Source organism: Tetrao urogallus (genome assembly GCF_951394365.1).
Source record: "Tetrao urogallus genome assembly, chromosome: 8".
NCBI classification, from domain to species: Eukaryota; Metazoa; Chordata; class Aves; order Galliformes; family Phasianidae; genus Tetrao; species Tetrao urogallus.
In genome coordinates, this window is record NC_136821.1 from 35,128,324 (window position 1) to 35,143,163 (window position 14,840).

At 42.1% G+C, this 14,840-nt stretch overlaps 1 protein-coding gene across 2 annotated transcripts in view; it reads left to right on the forward strand.

Moving 5' to 3' along the window:
- The window catches only part of TRPM8 (transient receptor potential cation channel subfamily M member 8), a gene marked incomplete at both ends in the record, with an annotated part of 28,623 nt that extends 16,365 nt beyond the window's left edge, over window positions 1-12,258 (forward strand). Inside the window, 9 exons of one of the 2 annotated variants that reach the window (XM_079539335.1) lie at window positions 458-674; window positions 3,468-3,559; window positions 4,551-4,692; window positions 5,483-5,654; window positions 6,128-6,305; window positions 7,492-7,682; window positions 9,949-10,048; window positions 10,903-10,936; window positions 12,208-12,258. In XM_079539335.1, coding sequence (XP_079395461.1) covers window positions 458-674; window positions 3,468-3,559; window positions 4,551-4,692; window positions 5,483-5,654; window positions 6,128-6,305; window positions 7,492-7,682; window positions 9,949-10,048; window positions 10,903-10,936; window positions 12,208-12,258 — 1,177 coding nt within the window. The remainder of the gene's footprint in view (window positions 1-457; window positions 675-3,467; window positions 3,560-4,550; window positions 4,693-5,482; window positions 5,655-6,127; window positions 6,306-7,491; window positions 7,683-9,948; window positions 10,049-10,902; window positions 10,937-12,207) is intronic. The other variant, XM_079539336.1, reaches the window with a different exon arrangement.
- Between the last annotated feature and the right edge of the window lie 2,582 nt (window positions 12,259-14,840).

Here is a 14,840-nt window from a genome sequence, read left to right on the forward strand (position 1 = left end):
GGGAGACCTCATCGCTCTGCAACTGCCTGCAAAGAGGTTGTGGTGAGGTGGGCTCGGCCTCTTCTGCTGGATAACAGCAATAGGACGAGAAGTAATGGCCTGAAGTTGCACCAGGGGAGGTTCAGGTTGGATGTTAGGAGCAATTTATTCTCAGAAAGAGCAGTGCTGCAGTGGCACAGCTGCCCAGGGGGTGGGGGGTCACCGTTCCTGGACGTGTTCACAAACCGTGGAAATGTGGCACTGAGGGATGTGGTCAGTGGGAATGGTGGGGTGGGTTGAGGTTGGACTTGGGGATTTTAGAGGCCTTTTCCAACCTGAGCGATTCTGTGATTACCTTGACGCTGCTATCCTGTGCTAGACTTTGCAAGCTTTCTAATTTTCACTTTGATAAAGAGCGCAAATATTTCCAGGCATAAAAGCTGTGCTTTGAGACCTTTTCCTTCTTTTAATTCCTCAGGAAAAAACCTGTGGAGAAGAGTAAGAAACTCTTCTTGTATTACGTGTCGTTCTTCACCTCGCCCTTTGTAGTCTTCTCATGGAATGTTATCTTCTACATCGTTTTCCTGTTGCTCTTCGCCTACGTGTTGCTCATGGATTTTCAGAAGGAACCTACCATCCTGGAGATCATCCTTTATGTGCTGGTCTTCATCCTGCTTTGTGATGAAGTGAGACAAGTAGGCAGCTCTTGAAAACCAAAAATGTTTAATGCTAGATTTAAAGCCTTGTCTTGTCGGTTTCCTCCCTCGCTCATAGCTTAAGGCAGTGCAGTCTGCTTTAAAGTTAGAGAGTAACTGCTTCCTGGGTTGTGCATTCTGTCCAATGTCTGGTTCCTGTTTACGTCCCAATGGCTGCAGGCTTTGGGGCTGTTGAGCTATTTTACACACAGCTTTGGGGCTGTGTGGGTACGTTGGTGCCACTGGAGATACTTCTTAAGGGCTGCTTGATTGAGGTTGCCAAAGCAGTTGAGAACTTGGAGACTAGATTTAACAGAAGATTGACCTAGATACACACCAACAAACACTGGTTTTCAAGCAAATTCAATATTGTGGGGACCTGAATCACAAGGTGCTGGAAACGTCAGTGTGGTTTCAGTGTACAGCTGCCTTCTGCTTGCCCTATGAAGCAAACAAGAGCTTCTGAGTGATGTGTGAATCAGACCACTCTCCAACCAGATCTCTCCCATGAACCTAAATGACTTGACTTAGTGTTGATGCTACAATGCTTAAATTTCTATGTAGTCTTTTTCCTTTTTAATACTCATGGTAGTACCTTATTTAAGCCAGCTTTACTTGCTAAGGAAAATGGGATGAAAGTAAAAGACTGTCACAATGAAAACACCAATGGTGTTTGTTTCTGCTGGTTTAGGTTCTGGTGTCTCTGGACCTGTCAATGCATTTCCTGTGTGGACCCAGCAAAAATCCAGGGGAAAGGCTTAGGGGTAGAAACCTTTCTTCCTCCCGATGCCACTATTTCTCACTAACCTGAGCAGATAGAACAGCTTCAGATCCCAGTGATTTCTTTAATAGCTAGCAGCCAGACTGTATCAGCTTGATTATGGGAGTGGAGGCAGCTAAAACAGAGACTTTACTGAGGATTTAAACTTGAAGCTCATATCCTCACTTCAAAGCTATTTTGCTAAAGAGCAGAAGGCAGAACAGAGTCCCAGCCCTACTGGCTTCTTGGGATACTTTCTCCCTAGCTTCCTCTGAGATTGAGTGGACAAGTATGGGTCCAATTCTGCTATCAAAATATTATCTTTGTCCTTAATAATTACAAAATAGTTTTGTGTCATATTTTGCTTTCATATCAAAGGAAAAGTCAGAGTAATGTTGCACGTGGTCCAAATGTAGATGCTGCAGTCAGATAACTATATGGAGGAGAAAATTGGTCCTTTGATAAGTAATGTGACCATGGAGTTACCAACTACTAGAAACATTCCCTTCCTGCTGTCTTCTTTGCCTCCTGGATGTAGCCTCCATCCAGATGAGTGGGCAGATGGAGGCGTCAGGCTGCAGCCTGCTACATTTAATACAGCTATAGGGCAGCGCTGTGCTCATTTCTTTGTGAAAGACATTTGGACCCTATGCATCATGTAAAACATCAGTTCACTGTCATTTCTAGTTGTTTTTTTTTGCCTTACTGAAAGCAAGGCAACTCATGTTTGGTGTAGGAAATTCTTAGAGTCAACCCAGTGTCACAGGATTGCTGTCTTCCCTCTGCACTCAACCTTTGGTACCTTAAATAGTAAGAAAGGGGTGTGTATGGGTCCCGAGATGCTGAAATAGTATCTGGTAACATCTTGAGCCTTGCAACCTGCTAGCTGCCAAATACTTGTCTATCTTTAGCAATGCATGAGCCACCAAGTGTCAGAATTCTGCCTTGTGAAGGGCTGATGGTCCTCCGGGAGTCAGGAGACTATGCTCCACATAGGCTGCAGCACTGTAAGCACTTGTTGAACCTCCAGTTATCTGCCACTGCATGGAATTACTTTCAACAACTGTATGTGAATTAGGGGGTTGGAGTTGATTTTGTTGATTACACAAGTCAGATCACTCTAAACATGAATAAGGTTATGGAGCTAACATTCTGTGGAGCCTTTGTAATGGAATTTTTTTAATAATCAGAGCTCAGGTCTAGTGGCTCAAACTATCTCTGATTTGAATCCAGAAGTTGGTTGCACACATTTTCAATCCAGGATGCACTACCAGTCATTCAGTCTGGGAAACAGTAGAGATTCTTACTAGCATGGTAATTTAGAATTAGAGAGTCTGGTAGTTAGAAGAATTAATTACATCAGCATCTTTGTTCTAAAGCACATGCATGTAGCTAGGGACAGGTTACTTGAATGGGCTCTGATGAAAGGGAAGCCTGAATACTTCAGTTGCCCTGAAGCAGTGACCCTGCCTCCCCACATTGTTTCAGCTGCTCCTGGTAGGTCAAAGCAAGACTCCTTTGACCCAACTGGCAGCAGCCTGCTGGAGCATACTATGATCTACTCAAAAGCTCCCCGAGGAGCATTTGTGTTCATTCGTGTGATCCCTAAGCACATTGGTCTCAGCCTTCATCAGGAGCATTCATTGTAGCAGCATCCATGTGATAGGGTTGTGTCCTCTGAGCACAGGAACCCACATTGTGGTGCAGTGTCTGCGGTCCACTGCAAGAGCATTAAGTCAGTGAGCTCTAGACATAGAAAATCCTGACGTGTAAGCAGTGAAAAACGTGTTGCCAGTAACTTCTGGCATTGCTGGGTTCCTAAAAAACTCTTTGGGTAAATTGGAAACAATCTGGTGTATGTATTGTGTCTTAGAAAGTATTACCTGAGCAAGGAAACAAACCTTACTGTTGCATTGGCAGAAGATTTACCCATCCAGTTGGAGAGATGGGGGGAGCAAGTACTCGTGTATGAGCACCTCAGGTAACTGGCCAGTGCTGTGTGACTGTTGCTTTCTGCTCTTTTTCCATTCTAGTGGTATATGAATGGCAGTAAGTACCTCTCAGATCTGTGGAATGTTATGGATACCCTAGCAATCTTCTACTTCGTAGCAGGGATTGTGCTCAGGTGAGTGGCGTCTTCTCTTGTGGCCATTCTGTGACATCCCTTTCTTTCCAACTTTTGACTGTAACTTGTCACAAGATTTTGGCAAACATGTTCCTGAAACTCCCTGTTCTTTACAAAGGCAACAAATACAACGACGTCTTGACTATAAATTGTTAAAATCAATTAAAGAAATAATAAGGTGATTGGAGGAGCACCTGCATGAAACATTTTCTCTTTTGTTTAATGGAGGTTGAGTCTTTCCCTTGAATCAAAGTCAACCTCCCTAAACTCAGATCTTTCTGGGCTGTTGGGACAACCATTCTTAGTCTGGATTTGCATAAGCATGTTTACAAGAAGATGGCTTAAATGGACATAGATTTAAAGACAGTGCCTTCAAGTCTGGCAATACAAAGCATAGTAAGCTTTCAGGATAAAATGACGAATGTCCCAGATAGTCAGAAGTACTTTGGGATTTTTCCTGGCTTCTGTTATTGACTATTCAGTATGGTAAACTGGACTCTGACCTGTAGTGTGTTGTGTTTGAGTGAACTGTAATTTTACTTACAGTAGTGTAACAGAATGTCCTCAGTTCACATAAGCTGCTTTACACGAATGGGTGGGTTAACAACCATGACAAAGATATGATGGTATTGTAATTGTTTAGTCAGCTATAACTTAGTTCTTGTTACCTCAGTGCAGCAGAGTGGTTGTTGCACTGTGATGAGGCTTAAGGATTACCTAAAGGTGCCTTGCTGTTAATATTAGAAAGAGACAGGAGAAGGCAGTGGTATAGCCAAGAGAGAATGTGTGTAAACATAGCAGGAGTTAACAAGTTTGATGATAAATATCAAGTGGGACTGGGTCAGAGTGGGCTTGAGACTCCGGGTAGCTGTGTTGTTTTCCAGTGATTCACTTTTCACTTCCCATTTCAGTTGTTCCAGTGTGTTTTTATGTTGACTTCTGTATGCTTTAGCCAATGCTCTTCTTCGCTTTCTTTTGCTGTCTCCATCAGGCTTCACTCATCTGATGAAAGCTGTTGGTATTCTGGGAGAGTCATTTTCTGTTTGGACTACATAGTTTTTACTCTGAGACTGATCCATATTTTCACCGTTAGCAGGAATCTAGGACCCAAAATTATTATGCTGCAGAGGATGGTAAGATTCTGGCAGCTGTTCAAGAGCGTTTAAATAAATGATATGACAAGGTGTCATATCAGCACTGTTCTGCTGATGGCAGCAAGTTCACTCCTTCTGTTAAATCTGCTAAACAGAATTAATTAAGATTTGAATAGGACCTAATTAAGAGCAAGGCCTTTTCCTCTGTGCAAGATTGAATTTCAGACTAAAAAAAGATTAAAGAACAGAAGAGAAATCTTTCTTCCTCGTAGCCTTTTGTCTTATGTGTTTCAAATGTTTCAGTGGCATATTTCGGTCACTGGAGGAAGGTTGGTCTGCAACAACAGGAAGGCTTAACTAGGATATTGCTAGTCTTCACATATCTGTCTGCCACTGAAAGCTGGAAATGTATGAAACCACTAGCTGAGTGCTGGGAATATTAATGCCAGCCTTAAGCCACCTGACATGGCGTTTACAGAAGTGGTGGCTGCTTTCACCTGGCACTTGGCTGCAAGGCTTACTGGTGTAATTGTGCCACAAATAGCTTTTATGTGTGGATCTGTTTTCTTGTGTAATGGAGCCTGTCTGATGATGGTGGGCCAATCTGTATTCAGAAATTTCTTGTTTTTATGGTTCTGTAAATGTTTTTGAAGTTCCCTCGTGGGAATAGTCAGTTATTTCTGTACGTGCATGTTGGTGGCTGTGAATTTGCATGAAAATGATGCTAACTTCATAGAGTTTTCTGATACGTGCTCTCCACTCTCACGTCATATCAGGGAGAAAAATGAAATGTGGGACGCTGACACATTTGCTTGTTGTCCTTTTTCAGATGATAGATGTCTTCTTCTTCCTCTTCCTCTTTGCTGTGTGGATGGTGGCCTTTGGTGTGGCCAGGCAAGGCATCCTGAGGAAGAATGAGCACCGCTGGGAGTGGATATTTCGATCAGTCATCTATGAGCCATACCTGGCTATGTTTGGCCAGTACCCTGATGATGTTGATGGTAGCTATCTTCTCTGATTGGTGGAAGGTTCTGTCCTTTCAGTGGTTGCCCAGTCCGTTGTTTGAGTGGGAGAGGAATAATTCTGTCATCTGTGGTCTTCAGGGGGTCAGCAGCTGACTCATTTCCCAGGCTGAGGCCTTTGAAGCAAGGCCTAATATGAGAAATTAATTCCATGTCTAATAGTTTCCAGCTGTTCAGTTCTCCTCTGCTACCGCTTTTGTCTCTAGGTGCCAGCCTTCTTTTCTGCCTAGATAGCCAAAGTAACTGTAATAGTAGCTGAGCTGTAATATTTGGGGCACAGCATCTGCCCTTTTGTCCCCTTTTCTCCAGAGCAATAAGGAAGGTTTTATGTTTGATTGGGGGGGGGGGAAGAGGACGCAACACATGTTGTGTTCTGTTGCACTATCTGGGACTGAACCAACAGAAACAGAGGGAGAAGTTTCACTGTTTGCTCTCCTCTCTTGCCCTTTGAGGTACCACCTACAACTTTGACCGCTGCACCTTTTCTGGGAATGAGTCCAAGCCTTTGTGCGTGGAACTGGATGCCAACAACCAACCCCGCTTCCCAGAGTGGATTACTATTCCCCTTGTGTGCATATACATGCTCTCAACTAACATCCTCCTTGTGAACCTACTCGTGGCCATGTTTGGGTACGTAATAAAGGAGTGATCATCCAGCATTCTTGTTGAACCTCATCTCACTGGTTTCAGACCAGTGATCCAGCCTGTCCAGATCCCTCTGTAGGGCCTTGCAACCCCCAGGCAGATCAACCCTTCCTAATAACTTGGTGTCATCTGCAAACTATTAAACAGCTCTTAGTAATCACCAGCTGGAAGGGGTCACCATGAAGCCTCCCCTCAGCCTCCTCTGCTCCAGGCTGAACAAACCAAGGGACCTCAGGCACTCCTCATACATCATACAGCAGTTCCAGTTAATAAAACCACATCTTTATTATCATAAAAAGATTGCTGTAATAAGTCATCAATTTGGTCTAACGCGACTGATAGTTTGGAAATTTGGGATTGCACTTATGATGTAAAACAACAGATAATTTTCAGCAGCACACTTGCCAGTTAAGGTCCTACATTATCTCGTGGAAGGGTCCATGAGGATCTCAACACAGGCATTCTGAAAACACCCACTTAACATTTAATGACAGCAATAGAAGTTCAGGCACTCTGTGAATTGTTTGCTCTCATGGATTTGGCTGTGTTGGGATTATGCAGTACTTGAGTACAGTAGGTCTGATCCATGCCAAAAACTCTAATATCTCTAACAAAAACTTCAATAGCTTTTTTTTTTTTTTTTAAGTGGCCTATTTTTGGGGTTTCTTTTTTGCTTAGAAATACGTTAGCTGGTGAATTGATGAGATATAGTATCTTGTAGTGAAGCATTCTGTTCTCATGTGTTTCATGTGTTTAGACTGAAAGAAAATTGCCTGGAGCTAAGATAGTGAAAACACATGGAGTATTTTCTCCCTTTTTCTAATTTTTGAGTTTATTTTTTACTTTATCTTTTTTTTTTTCCTCCTCTACTTTCTTAGTTCTAAACGTTTGAAGGATTACACAACAAAGGATTGCATGAAAATGATGCTAACCTCGTAGACTTCTCTGATACATGCTGTCTACTCTCACATCATATCAGAGAGAAAAATGAAATGTGGGACGCCGACACAACAAAGAATTACACAAACTTGTAACCAGGGAAAATGACTGGCTCCAGGATGACCTTACAAAAACACGTCCTAGTACGATAAAGAGAAATATTGTAACTTGCCTCTGAGTTCCTTGCTGAATAGCTAATGATACCTGTGTTTTCTCCTCTTTTGCCTGTCAGTTACACTGTTGGATCAGTGCAAGAGAACAACGACCAGGTGTGGAAGTTCCAGCGTTACTTCTTGGTCCAGGAGTACTGCAGTCGCTTGACCATCCCCTTCCCTTTTGTCATCTTTGCCTACATATTCATGGTGATGAGGAAATGTTTTAAATGCTGCTGTAAGAATGAAAGTAAAGAGCCATCTATTTGTTGTGAGTAGGACGGTTTCTTCCTCCTTGAAAGTCAGCTCAGGGGCAGATGCGTTGCAATTCTTTCATGATGTGCTGTGTTTAAGCCACATACTTTGGGCAGGACATACTCAAGGGCAGTGTAGAACCTCGAGGAGGTGGATGGGTGGAAATGGAGAGCAGCTCATTTGTGTTCTCCATCAAATGCAAAGCCACTGGAGATCTTTTTGCCAAGATACAAATCAAAGCCTCAGCTTCTTCTCAACTCTGATCTTCATTCAGCCCAAAGTTGTGCTCTGTTTAGGATATGGGAAATTATACTGCTAACATGCTAAAATTCTAACAGGAGGTTTCAAAAATGTTGCTTTTGTTGTGATTCTTAGTCTCTGTCCCTCAATAGCTTTGGGTTTGGTCTGGTTAGAGAGCTTTTGAGTTCTACCATGATACCTGCTCCGCTTGAGTACTGCGCAGTTATCTAGTGCTTTCCTGTCTTCTGGGGCAGAATTACTTAATGTGCATCAATTAAGATCAATTAAGTCTTCGAATTATTTGTATCATTTTAGGACTGCTTGTGATACTTGCTAGCTTCGAAAGTTGTGTGTGTGTGTGTGTGTGTGTGTATTAGAGCACTGAATAAATTCATTCAGAGGCTGCAGCTGCTGAAAGTCATCTGCATGTTCTGCACAAAGAAATTAAAATAAACTTTTTCTGATCAGCTTCTGGTAGGGCATTCCTCCTGCACGGTTCCCAAGTGCACTGATGCCTGGCTTGGTATGCTCTAAATGTTGAGGTAACTTGTACAGGAGGTGGCCTTAGTCTCTGATTACTACTCTGCCTCCTGGAATTTCTTTTTCCCTTACTATCTACCAGCTGAAACAGCTACTAGCTGCAAGGGCAGCCTGACAGCTGTTTTCTTCATGGGCTCTTCCATCTGCTAGCATGTGATTGAATGAACTACGGAGACTTTCCTGGCCCTCTGGCAAGTGGACAAACCACCTCAAAAGCAGAGGAATGGTTTAGTCCCCTAGCAATCCCCTTATTTCCTTTATCAGAGAACACAGATATGAATTGTTTTAACAAGCTTTTTTCCCCCAACTAGTGGAATGTCTTCAATTATTAAGTGCCATTTAGAAGCAGAGGAGAGATAAGTTGAGCTAATTGACAGACTTATTTCCCTCCATCAGCATCCTGACTTTTGCCGTGCAGCACAGGCAGGATTTGTTACTTCATTAGGACAAAGGCTATATATCTTAGGGCTATAAAATTCCTTAGTGCTGACTAAAATGGTCTTGGCTGTCCACTTCCCTTTCTGGGAAGGTTGTTTAACAGATATTTCTGCACAGATGATGCACAGTTGTGCATCTTGTAGTGACAGCAAATATAAGAATTAATTAAAGCCAGAATGTCACTTTAGTTGACATGTTGATGGGAACTGAGAACTGCACGGAGAAAGCACTGAATTGACTTGCGCTGTGTAGAGGAATCAGGGCTGAAATCATTTGTTGGCTCTTGGCTGCGCACCTCTGTGACTGAATTAATTGCTCCTGAGGTTACATCAACCTTGGTGCTTCTTTAGAGAGCTGCAGTTGGTCTGGAGTTGCAAACAGATAAGGGTGTCTGTAATTGATGTACACGCCTTATGCTGGCTTTTGAAGGGGAAAACTTAGCTGAATTTTGTCGTTATTAGGACCCATATGGTTTGGGCTAATCCAGTTGGAGCAAGATAAAGTGCAGAAATATTATCCTAGAGGACTTTGATGCCTCCAAGTTTGTCTTGCTCTTTGTCACTGTTTAATTTACAGCATCAGCAGGAGATGCTTTTTAAGAGAAGTCAGTATTACAGCATTTTGAAATGTTTGAATTGAATGGTAGGTTATACACATTCCTAACAGATGTTTTCTGAACAATCCACTATAGGAAAATGCAGAAGCAGTGAATACAAAGAGAAAGTTGACACCCACGTAGGAACTTTCCTATGCCTGGTGGAATGGCTGCAGTTTCACAAAGCCCTAACAAAGAGTCAAAAAAAAAATAAGAGAGACTTTTGTTTGTTTTTGTTGCTGTTGCTGTTTTTAACCAATTGTGATTGCCAGGAGCATGCACTATAATGCATTAGGGTCATGTTGATCAGAACGTTCTCAGAGGTGGAAACAGGGCTGTGAATGTTCTCTATGCAGGGGAGGTAATAGCAAGCACTAAGCCAGTCTTTGTGCATCTTGCCAGTAGGGACACAAATTGACCGAATCTGATGTTTTCTCTGTATTTTTGTTTTTTTACATACATTCCCCAGGCTCAAAAAATGAAGACAATGAAACTCTGTCATGGGAAGCTGTCATGAAGGAAAATTACCTGGTCAAAATCAATACCAAAGCCAGCGATACCTCAGAAGAGTATGTCTAGCTGCCTTTGTCTTCATTCCGTTAACGTTCTGTTGAGTATTTTTAGTGATCCCAAGTTTTCAGCAGCTCTACATTTTTACAAACTATTGTGTATATGAATAAACCCAGTATGAACTTGATAAATAAACCCAGTATGAAGCTGCCTTTTGGTTTTTTTAATAAGATGATTCTTTTTTTTTCTTTTTCGTTTTCTTTTTTTTTTTTTTGTCCTCTCTATTAGTTGCTGCACGTTGGCTTCAGAAATAGTTGATTGGGCTGGTTGGTAAAATGCTTAGACTACCAAATTGTGATGCACTGATTATCTTTGGGATCAATCCCAGCATTTTCAGACTAATAGTATAAGAGGAAAGATAAAGCTAGAAAACAGCTAGAAAACATTACCTGCTATGTGTGATGGCTTAATTTTGTAGCCAGCTTCCAAGAGCTTCAGAATTTCTCCAAATCAAATGTAAGAGAAGAGCTGATAAGAATAGATGGGGAAAAAACAGAATAGATGGGGAAAAAATGGAGCCTTCCATACTCTATCCCTGCTGTGGATGTTGCCATTTATGAACATGTTAAGTCTACACAGAAAGACTCAGCACTGGATAATGTGTTAAAAACAACAGGTCATGTTTTAAATTTGAAGAGTCTTGACAAGAAAGATGTAAAAGTGCAGCGTTAAGAATAATTTGTATGTAGTAATTTAGTAGTAGTAGTAGTAATGTAGTAAAATAATTTGCAGTAAACGCTTACTAAGGGTAGGTAAACACTTTTTGGCCAGTGAGGAGTAGATGGGGTGGTTAGCCAAGACTTCTTTAGTATCTGGATTCAGCCCTCTCTTCTGTGTCTCTTTCTGTTCTCAGGATGGTGCATCGATTCAGACAACTGGATGCAAAGGTACTTGTTTTTCATTCTGCTCTGGGGGATGTGCCTGTGTCTGATAAAGCAGATAGCGGCTCACTTGGAAAATGAATCATTTGTCGTCTTTGTTGCTACCACCAGGATCCCATTTTCATGGTGCTTTTTTAACCTGCTCCTTTACCCTTGATTCTGTAGTAGCTTCATATTGTGCTGGAGAATGAAGTAGAAAGATGCTTACAATAGCGTTGGAGAAGTGTTTTGCAGTACCTTTGATTGGATGGGCAGCAGTAAAGCCAACTGTCCACAAAACTGCAGCATTCAGCTGTTTATATGACCCTTGAAACACTGATGGGAAGAAGCAGCATTACACAGAATACATCCTTCTCAAATACATCTTCTGTCAAGTTCAGCCTCTAGGCCAGATTGCAGCAGGGATCTCTGCCAAAGGCCTTGGTCAGGGTTATCTAATGAATACCAATTCCGGGGCTGTTCAAGATGGCCTTTATGCTGTTGTTTCTCTGACAGTGCATCTGCATTGCTGTAGAATTTGAAGGCAGCTGCATGTGTGAGAATGTTTTCTCCAAAGTGACTTTTTTTTTCCCATGAAACATCCCAATGACTTCCCAAAGGAATAAGATCTCACTCTCCCTAAATTGTGGTGCTAGATACTATTCCTTGGCTTGACATCTCTGCAAATTTATATTGCAGGTGTTAAAGGAAAGGGATATTAAAAAAAACACAACCATTTGGGGTCCACAAAAATACACTGATCAGCCATCTCTGCTTTGGAGGAGCAAAAGGAGATGGGAGATAGTTTGGAGCTTTTAGCTGCTTGATGCCTGCTTGTTAAATAACTAAATTACATATGTATTAGGGCTCACTGCATTAACTGAATAGCTGAAAACTGTAATTGGAAGAGTCTTTTCAAGTACTATTGTATTTGAGATAATATTTTGCAAGGCAATTGCTTGTATCTCATATTACTTATTAGCATTACTTTTGTGTGAAAAGCAATATTAACAGTGCTTCATTTGCTGCCATGGTGTGACTACTGAATACGAAGAGCAGTCAGTTACTGCTATCTAACTAGTGGCTGGCACCTGCAGGGTAGCCAGGTAGGCAGGAGTTCAGATTAGGGGTTTTATGCTGGTTGTTGCTGATGTTGTATGGCATTTTCTCGGGCATGTTTGTTGTATGTTGTTTAAAGGTACTTAAAACTGCTTGCTTTTCCTGTTCACTTTCTACCAACCTGAGCTGCAGTCATCTGCTGGAATGAATTAGACTGACTTGTTTTTTTAATTCTTAAGCTCTCTGATTTGAAAGGCCTCCTAAAAGAGATTTCCAGCAAAATCAAATGAACGTGACTGAAAAGCAGCTATCTGAGCAGGGTAAGCCCTCTTTAAATCCATTCTCTGACTTGAATGATTTATCTGTGATATTAAACTAATGTGCTTTTGGAAGTCCAACTAGAATTAATCAATTAAAAACATAACTTTCTACCATGGTTTCTAACAATTTTTGGGAAGGTTTAGAGTAGTTATTCTGCTTTCTTGGTTGTAGAATAGCAGACTTTTGGAGATCATCTCATCCAAGCTGCTCAAACAGCACCAGCTCAGATCAAAGTTAGCTGCAGTTTGGGACATTAGATACATACAACATCCAGGGCTAGCACTAAGCTTCAAGGATGATGATAGAGTGGCTGGGAGAGTGTTTGAAAGAGTGATGAGTGACTGGAAGTCTTAACAGCATAATCTAGAAAGGAGAGAATCAATTAGCCTAGGAAAGAACTGAGAAGATGACCATTATCTTCAGCTGCTGTAGTATCATAGGATAGTTGTGGTTGGAAGGAACACTTTGATCCAAACCCTGCTTAAAACTGGGCTAGCTCAGATCAAAGTTTCAGGAGGAAGGAAACCATACATTCTTCATACACACAACAGGCTTAATTCACAGCGGGGCATTTCTAAGTTAAGTGACAGGAAATGTTTTTGAGCAGTAGCACTTGTGATGCCATGAAGCAGTCTGCTTTGGGAGCTTTGGAAACCCAGTTTGGCTAAAAGCTGCCTACAGTGTTTTAGGTATATTTAGTCTTGTCTTCAGAATGGTGGACAGAACCGGTCTCTGTGGAGGCCCTTCCAACCTGTTTATGTCAGACCTCATGGGAGTGACCTCTGGTTGTTACTAATCAGTGTGTTGAAAAGATGGAGTCCCTTTCCAGCTCATGCCCACTAAAATGTCTACGTGACATCCTGGATGTGAGCATCTGCAAAGACATAACAAGTGAGGCACTGGCACAGGTTGCTCAGAGAGCTGGTGGATGCCCTGTCCCTGGAGACGACCAAGGTCAGGCTGGATGGGGCTCTGAGCACCCGATGGAGCTGTGGGTGTTTCTGTTCACTGCAGGAGAGCTGGACCAGGTGGCCTTTAGGGGTGCCTTCCATCGAATGATTCTATGATGTGAGGTGATGCAGAGAGTTCACTGATTCAAAGTGTTTTGCAAGACATCCAAGGTTCCAAGTGGATAGAATGAGGGTGAAAGCAAATCTACGATCTCAACTCTAAAATTTTCCTTTTGCTCACACAGGTTCCGATTCACCAAGAATCTCAAAGCTGGCAGAAACCACCACGCAAACAGTCACCAACTCACCAGAGTGTCAGTGTCTCAGTTCTGTTTTTAACAAGACAACCTTTTCACCTTGTTGGATGACGATGGTAAAACGTTAAGACTGTTTCTCTCCTGTCAGAACTCCTGCATTACTCAAGCTCATTTTCCCTTGCTTTCCCAGAAACTCAGTGACAGAAGATAGTTCTTATCAGCTTCTGTTAAAATTCACTCTTACTTCCAAGTGTACTGCTGCTGCTGTAATCACTCTGCTTTTGAATTTCACTTGAAGGAATCTATTCATGGGTTTCCTTTAGCGACTAATTGCTTGTCTGAATAAATCTCCCTTTCCTCTCCTTCATGTAGTAGCCATCTCTTCATGTACAGCCTATCCGCTGAAGTCTGTAATGCTGGCATCTCAGGTCCAACAGCCTTACCTTGGACTGCAGATGAACTTCCCTCTTCTACCTGTAAATGTGTAGCTAGCAATGCAGAAAATCAACTGTTACAATCCTGCGTGAAAAGGATGTAATTCATACAGAAGTACTTTGGAAACGCCTCATGTATAATCCTTACTTGTTTCTATGGGTGGGATTGGAGCATTGTAATTTGTTTTTTCTTTCAAGCATCTGTTTGCAGATGTCTGCATTGTGGATTTCGAGTTGCGAAGAGGTTGTTGGCTAGCTTCAAATTTTGTTATAGTTGCTATGCTCTGGCTGCTCTTGCTGTTGTCTTTCTGAAATAGCAGCTGATTTGTGTGGCATTTGTGTGATAAAACTGGGCGCATTACCAGCTGTAGGGAAACCACTCCAAATGCCCCTCATTTACCTCGCAATATGTATCCATCTTCATCTCCAGCATCTAGGAGCAATCACCCAGTACGTTTGATTCTGAAGACTTAGTTTTCCTTATCTCACTATGGCACCTTTAGTCCATGTGCTTTACCATGGCATACAGCTGGTTTGAGGGGCATCAGGCAGGATGTATGAAGGCAGGACATAAACAGCTAGGTAGGTGGAGAGAGAATTTCTCTGGAAGCAGAACATTTCCTATGGCAAATCAACCCATCTAGTGCAAAGAGAACCATTTACTGCCCGGCTAAAAAGCACAACAGGGCAACAGAAGGATACAAAGCATGGATGTTTTGGGGGAATGTTTCTACCTCTGAGATGCAGCTGACTGAGGTACAGCAAGCTGATCAAAGAGGCCAGTACACGCATGCATTCTGCAGGTAGACCTTTAAATCTGACCCCTTTTTCTTACATATCAGAAAACACTCCAGATCGTCCTGCTTCATTGTTTGCAGAAGCTGCTCTGTTTTCTTCTGTAAAAGCAATA